The following is a 7,836-nucleotide window of genomic DNA, read 5'->3' on the forward strand; positions in this document are numbered from 1 at the left end:
GTAGGAGACGAGAAAGAAACCATGCCAGTAAATAAATTCAAACGAAAATACATACAGTGCAAGAGGTAAAGAAAGAAATAAAGAACGAAAGAACGAACGAAAGCGAAAGAAATATGAAGATATTGGACTTTTGCGATGTGTTCGTTGATTCTGGTGTCACAAAAATATACGAAAGAAAGCGTACTGGTAACTTTGGAGTATTTTGATTTTAGCTTTCATTATAGATTCGATGCTCAAACACATTCACGCACTCACACATTATATCATGGAGAGATTTAAGTTTTATTTGATTTGAGCTGACACTCTTTACTAGAGATATATGTTGCCTTAAATAACAAACACTTATAGACAATATGTTGACAAATTTTGCATCCTCCACCATCATTTAAAGCATGATATTTCATCTCGAGTATTCAGTGTATATGAAGGCATCTTTGACGATCACCAAGATAACATACGTGTCTATCTGGAAGAGAAGAGGGTATGTGGAAAGTCAGGCGTGTCTGAAGAGAGTATTTGTATATCGACCGTCAGCGAAGATGTGATGTGATTTGGATTTTTAACGTAGCTTTAAAAATTTTTTAGTCATATCGCTACGATGTCTGCAGTGTGGCAGTTTATAGTGATGTCTAGACATGTATCATGATGTCCCACCCAGTCACATTATACTGAGACCGGGCGACCACTCCTAACACTAACCTCTTAATGGTGAACGTCAAGCGAGGCAGCTGTTAGTATCATTTGTATAAGTCTTTGGTATGTCTCAGCCGTTGATCGAACCCACGACTTCCCGCATCCTAGGCCCACGCTCTAACCACTAGGCCACCAGATCGTTTGTCAGCGAAGATGCTTGATTAAAAAAATAATAGTGAAACAATGTGGTATGTGTTAACCCTCTTCGTTGGTTGACAACTCCAACGGTCATTTTCAGGGTCCTCCAGATCTTCAGATAATATAGATACTACTCAGAATTAAAGCTGATTTGTGTTTCTGATTGTGTATATCTATCTTGCAACTAAAACTTACAATCCTTTAACCCAGCGTCATATATATATATATATATATATATATATATATATATATATATATATATATATATATATATATATATATATATATATATATATATTTGTGTTTGAGCGCATGGTGTGTCTATAAACACTGCTGCTCTTGTGTGATAGTAGAGTATGTTTGATTAAGGGTATTGTGTGTTTATAAACACTCCAACGCTTTGCTTCCATGTGTAGCTCATCCAATTATTTTACACAGTCTGTGCTATAGTATGTTTGTGTTTGCAAGTATAATGTGAGTATAAACACTCATACTCTTTGTGTTAGATAGTATGTTGCATTGTAATCAAAATTCATTTGCTGGATAGTGGGTGGGTGGGCGTTTGATTTTAACATATGACTTCCAGTGTCACCCCATAGAGGCCCCTCGTGCTAATCTACAGCGTAGTGTTAATCCCCGTATGATCCCTAATCGGCTCACATTACCACTAACCTCTATAACTCTTAAAATATATGCCGCAAAACTGTTTCAGTGTCCGTCAAACATGACTATTTAAACCATTCGCCATGAGAAAAAAATCTGCATTTTATTACATCTAGCTACCTCTTACAACCACCATCACATCGACCGTTCCCCCCTCATTAACATGACCCAGTGTCTGTAACCAAACATGTCACATTCGTCATGTGTCCCTCAGCTGTGATGGCATACATAAAGTTTAGTAAAACAATATTTAACAAATTGTCACATGGATTTATATTTTGTTTTCTTGACCTCTGACTCCCTCCCTGGAACCCAATGAAGGAGCTTAAAAATCATAAACCTCCCATAGATGGTTAGAACATGTTATGTACTATATTTGGAGAATTTCCATATACATGGGGAGGGGAGGGATACATCAATATCCTGCACTAAAGAGAGATTATTACACGAGATTGGGCGCGGCATTCAAAAGTTTTATTGTATTTTTGGCAACTTTTAATTGTTTTGCATAACAGTTTTATAATATTAATCAGCACGAATGAGATGTCCAGTGAACATCGTGAAATGACCATGATCGGCAGGAATTATGTTGCTTCCTTCGTTAGCCTTGTGTCTAACCCACACATCTTCTCCTTCTTTCAGGTGTGTCGTTATAACATTGCTTCCCAACGTCCAATAGCCATTGTCGCCAGTTTTGACGCGACCAATAGGACTGCCTTCCTTAACAAGTTCAGTTGCTATCCACATGCTAGCTGTTCCCTGGAGGATCGAAAAGGAGAATTTGTATGTCCCGGAAACAGGCGCTCTAAAATGTCCATGTCTTGGGTCATATCCACCACCAACATTTGTAATAACTTTATCAAAAATGATGGGAGCCTCGATTCCAAGGTTGGTAATATCTGTTGTTAGAGTCGCAGAGAATGCCACAACTCCGGATTTTGGACACTGGCACAATGCTGTTAAAAATAACAGATCTTATTTTATGTTTTATTTTCTTATTATGAAGTCACATTTAAAAACCAAGACATAAGAAGAATGAAATTTGCGGAATTGGAATCGTTTAAACAGTTTAATCGTCTCTCTATTTGATTGGTTTTGACTTTTTGATCAAGGCAAATTAATACTTTAGAAACGAGATCTTTTCACTAATTTAAAAACATTTTAACATACTTCTCTATTTTTAAAACATATAAACTTACAATTACTGCAACTTTGATGCAAAACAAGAAACTTAAAACACTAAGAACAAACACCGAGGACCACATTATCGCTTATATATAAACAAAGAGTTTCATATAATGTTTTGCTGATGTCATAGTTCTTCCTGGCAGAATGGGTTAACTTCGTCAGTGTCCTTGGGAAAGGAAGTTAAAGCCCATTTCTTAGGCATGGATATGCCCTATAATGTATTTAAAGCTGCCGTTAAAACCAACAAAAACAAACATACAGCTTTCGTCTTAACATTATCAGTTTTGTAGTACGCATCTCACTGCATGTACTGATTTACCTAAACTTTCTTTACTCACATGACTGGTGTCGTGATTTCAAGGCCTGTAGGTCGTTCTTTAGAGTCTGAATCTGCACTTCAATGTCGGAACGAAGCCTCTTCTCGTCTGTAATTAATTTGAGAAGTGATGAAAACGAATCAGGTCCGCCATTTCCGTCAAACAAAAAGCCTGAAGAAAGTTTGCAGACGAAAAACGAAGCAAGGAGACAAAACAACGCAGTCGCCATTTTGTGCGCCAAGTGAATTGCTTTGACCAAATTGTAATCGTAGTGTCAGAGATAATGTCATGGGCAAGATTTACTCTTATCTAAAACCTTTATTCTTATCTAGAGGTCACATAGAGCAACAAAATGTCATTAAGTATTTCAATATTTCATATCACGAGGCCAGCCACATGGTTTCACTAATAAGGACCTTTCACTTTTAACGATAAGATATCCTTGTCTGAGAGAGGAGTGGATATTTTCTATCTATGTCCATTACAGGGCCAAATGTCTGTACGAAATCAATCATTCACTCTATGTAAACCCACCTACTCATCCGTAAATTTGTCGAGCTCTATCTATATATCAATGAATCCATCTATCCTTCTGTCTCTCTATCTGGCTACTTGTCTTACAATGTTAATATTTCATTAGATGCGAGAAATCAATGCTAATTAAAAGATTCCAACACTTGTGTTAAGAACTTCTCATCAAACCTTACAAAGGCTGCATATACATACCGGATGTTGATAAACAACACTAACAACTATACCACCACCACCAACAATGCAAACGGTTTTGGCATAAGTATCAAATATGTCAGTACGGGAAAATAAAATCAATTGATGTGCATTCCAGGAAAGCGACTTTATCGAATCATTTATCAAAATCGGTATAGTATACTTAGACTGGAGTGTCTGTAAATAACACATTTGACTCGTGACACCTTCCTTATTTCAAGGTGCGCTGAAGCCAAATTATTCAATCTTCATGTCTATTTCACATTTAATAAGTCCAGTAACACACACACAGAGACATATATATATATATATATATATATATATATATATATATATATATATATATATATATATATATATATATATATATATATATATATGTATATATATATATATGTATATATATATATATATATATATATATATATATATATATATATATATATATATATATATATATATATATATATACATACATACATACATACATACATACACATATATATACATACATAGATATACATACATAGATACACACACACATATATATATATATATATAGATACATATGTCGGTGGGGGTGGAGAAGGAGGATAAGAAGAAGAAGATGATGTTGATGATGATCACGATGAAGCTTATTGGGAAGATGCATTGTACAGATTCATGGTTGCTGATTCATTTTTACGTTGAATATATAGCTGAGAGTAAAAGGTTATATCGTCGACTTAATAAATTTGAATTTTTTTCTTTCTTGATAAAACTCATTACATATAATAATAATAATAATAATAATAATAATAATAACTGAATGAGATAATCTAATACAAGGGCCCCATTTGTTCACTCATGCACAAGATTAAACGTTTTGGTCGATGCTATTAGTGGAAAAGAAACAAATATTGCTGCTTTTTCTTTAAACTTATTCTACCCTCTTCGAGTTTTTGACTAGCTAGAATTCTCATAGCCAGATAGTTTCCATTCACATATATAGTTGGTCATTTATTTATCTCTTTACTCTTATTTGCTATTTCTTTACTGCTATTGGATGCGTGGATCTTTATTGCTATTGATTACGTCAGTCATATAAGTTCTTGCATAGTGATACTGACTACTCTCATATCCGCAGATATTGGCATTGTGTTTTTAGGACGACGGAAACAATACAATAAACGAACCTCATGAAAGACCTTAATAAGGAAAGGGCATGCTAAGTAATAAGTTCTAATCATTATTCATATTTCACGTTTATATAACATGAGTAAATTATTACTATTCTCTTTCTAATTAATTGATTAAATTATTTTTTTCGAAAATAATATGCTAGTAGTACATTCTGGTTTAATTTGGTGGTTCGATATTCATAATTTTATTACAAATTTCTCTTTCACAAATCGTATAAACAAAAATGTTTGGATTAAATGATTAGGAACTCGATATGGTGCACACGAACTCAATGACGTATGTAAGAATACTGTATATTCTCCATGATCCTGGAATCATTAATTTTCCGAATTATTTGTTGAAATAATATTTATTCCTCTGTGAAACAAGTTTTAACAACTTATAGAAGTGGAGGTATCCAAAAAGGAGAGAGCAAATCACGTACAGAATCATGAATGGCTAAATCTTTTTTATCATTGCGCGTGATTAAACTCGGGATTGCAAAGATGCAAAGAGAATACATTACCATTATGCTATCCAAGCTTCTTATCCTTAGATGAGTTTCTCCTCATGATTTTCTGAATATTTGATTTTGAAAGTTTTTGGGGAATCCATTAAACGTTTCCCCCGCCCCCTCCCCCCCAAAAAAATCGACACAAATATTCTTGAGCGATAAATTGGCATGTAGTGGAACCATGATTGTTCATTAATTTAATGATTCTGTGCCAGATTTGTAACCTTTGTGATTTCCTGACAGAAATTGTACCAAGGAAGAGGAGGCGAAAGGGGATACGATTATTAATATTTTACTCTTTAAAAAATAAAATAGCTCACCTCTTTCGAGGCACAGGGGTCGAGGTGGCTGTGCAGTGTGTGTGTGTGTGTGTGTGTGTGTGTGTGTGTGTGTGTGTGTAAGACAGTTACAGATCAATCAGTATACATATATTTAATGATGGATGTATTTTCAATACATTTTCCCTTTTTATTTTGTACCCAAGGAAAGAGTTCCTTGAGCTATGTACTACAGCAGTTTGGGCAAGTTATTTATGACAAATATTTACATGAGTGAGCCTTTTTTAAAATTTTTATTATTAAAAAACAAGTGAACTTGAATCTGCTAACACGAATTCTTAAGATTTTTCTTGTTAATAACAGACCTATTGAATGACAATAATAAATAAAATAAAATAAAATTATGTGAATAAGATATATTTTCAAATACGATTGCAAGATAGCAGATGACAACTCGCCAAAAAAAACCTTAAAATTACTTTCATAACAATGTTGATACCAGCCTATCTCTGCAGTAGATGTTTATTCCAATTCAAACAGGTTTATTACGTATGGATCAAACAGGTTTATTACGTATGGATCAAACAGATTTATTACGTATGGATCATACAAGTTTATTACGCATGGATCAAACAGGTTTATTACGTATGGATCAAACAGGTTTATTACGTATGGATCAAACAGGTTTATTACGTATGGATCAAATAGCCAGAAAAAGATGTGTATAATCCATCGTCTACTTGCAGAGCGTTGGCGTCCCCGATGGCAGAGTGTCTGACCCAGACGTCATCGCCTTTGGTCAGGTATACATTCACTACATTCGTTGCCATACTCCAAATATAGTCGTTTTCCGTTCTTAACTGCACAAGCTGTTCTCCATTCTTTACGATTTCTACCGCAATTTGATTGCTAGTCGGTGTTGTCACAGAAGTCGAAAAGGCATACGTTCCGTTGCGTGGGGCACGGAATACCCCGTGTCTGGTGTCATAACCGTTACCGAGATTGAGAGTGATGTTATCGAAGTAAATAGGTTGTTTAATCCCAAAGTTGGCCGCAGCTTTGCTCAGAAACGAGTTAAAAGCGATCGTGTTGTTTCTGCTGCAGATGCAGGAGTCTGGAAGTAAGAAATAGCATAGTCACAGTCTACAAGTATTGTTTATTAGGCAATAACCACCCTACCCCCACGATTTTCACGATTCGGTCAAGTACTCCTCCAGTCTTTCAAGGATACTACATATAATTTTGTAAAATGTATTAAATAAATCGTGTTTTTAGAACCTTGTTATCTGCGTTTCATCTGACTGAAATGCAAACGAAAATCTAGTAAAATGATATTTATTTGCGACATCAACAATATGAGTATTATCGTCATAATAATAATAATCATCATCATCATCATCATCATCATCATCATCATGAATACCACCATAAACGACAACCATAATGATGATAAGATTAAAATCTCCTCCTACTAGCATAATAATAATAATAATAATAATAATAATAATAATAAATTTAGAGAATAATTTTACCTTCAAAATATCCTAATTGCCCGTTAATCGTTTTCAACTCCTCTCTTGATCTGGTGACCTGTGCTGCAAGATTAATTCTAAGTCGCTTTGCGTCTGCCAATGCCTTCAAAATGGTAGAATATGCTTGTTGCTCCTGGGATTGGGGTATGGCTGGGATCAGCTGGGCCCCTACCCTCAGGCAAAATAAGAGAAATAAGCAATACAGTCCGTACATTGTCACAATGGCTACAATAGGCAGACAATACTGGCTTAGGGTCAACTCTTTTTCTTATCACTGGTCTCAAAGTTCCTCTCTGTGTACAGTGATATGTATCTAACGTACTACATTATCGCATCGTCGCGGATATTAAAGCCGTAACGCATGAACCAAAAGAAACACCAGAGTATAACCAACGATTACATAGCTATAAGGTTTCAGTAGTCTTAAGTAACCATCTTTTACGTTCATTATCATGCGAAAAATAAGTTCAGTCTAAATTTTTATTAGCAGCAAAATGTTCGCCCCCTTTCTAATTTTTTCTCTTTGCATTTCACTTTAACTGAGTCTAAAATTTAGACAGTTAATCGGTCCTATATATCCAGTATCGTGTTGATATACAGTTAAACCAACCAATGAACCTACCTAC

General features: G+C 34.8%; 2 protein-coding genes across 2 annotated transcripts; both read right to left on the reverse strand.

Moving 5' to 3' along the window:
• Positions 1-1,953: 1,953 nt before the first annotated feature.
• On the reverse strand, positions 1,954-3,292 carry LOC149792591 (complement C1q tumor necrosis factor-related protein 3-like). Its single transcript, XM_089969410.1, has 2 exons — positions 3,021-3,292; positions 1,954-2,450 (listed from the first exon to the last, which is right to left on the reverse strand). The coding sequence occupies exons 1-2, from the start codon at positions 3,226-3,228 to the stop codon at positions 2,020-2,022; spliced, it is 639 nt and encodes a 212-aa protein (XP_089825536.1). The 5' UTR covers positions 3,229-3,292; the 3' UTR covers positions 1,954-2,019.
• Positions 3,293-6,109: 2,817 nt separating this feature from the next.
• On the reverse strand, positions 6,110-7,497 carry LOC149792592 (heavy metal-binding protein HIP-like). Its single transcript, XM_089969408.1, has 2 exons — positions 7,211-7,497; positions 6,110-6,792 (listed from the first exon to the last, which is right to left on the reverse strand). The coding sequence occupies exons 1-2, from the start codon at positions 7,422-7,424 to the stop codon at positions 6,368-6,370; spliced, it is 639 nt and encodes a 212-aa protein (XP_089825534.1). The 5' UTR covers positions 7,425-7,497; the 3' UTR covers positions 6,110-6,367.
• Positions 7,498-7,836: the final 339 nt, after the last annotated feature.

The sequence above is a fragment of the Sinohyriopsis cumingii genome, chromosome 9 (genome assembly GCF_028554795.1).
Source record: "Sinohyriopsis cumingii isolate HCF-2022 chromosome 9, ASM2855479v2, whole genome shotgun sequence".
Lineage (NCBI taxonomy): Eukaryota > Metazoa > Mollusca > Bivalvia > Unionida > Unionidae > Sinohyriopsis > Sinohyriopsis cumingii.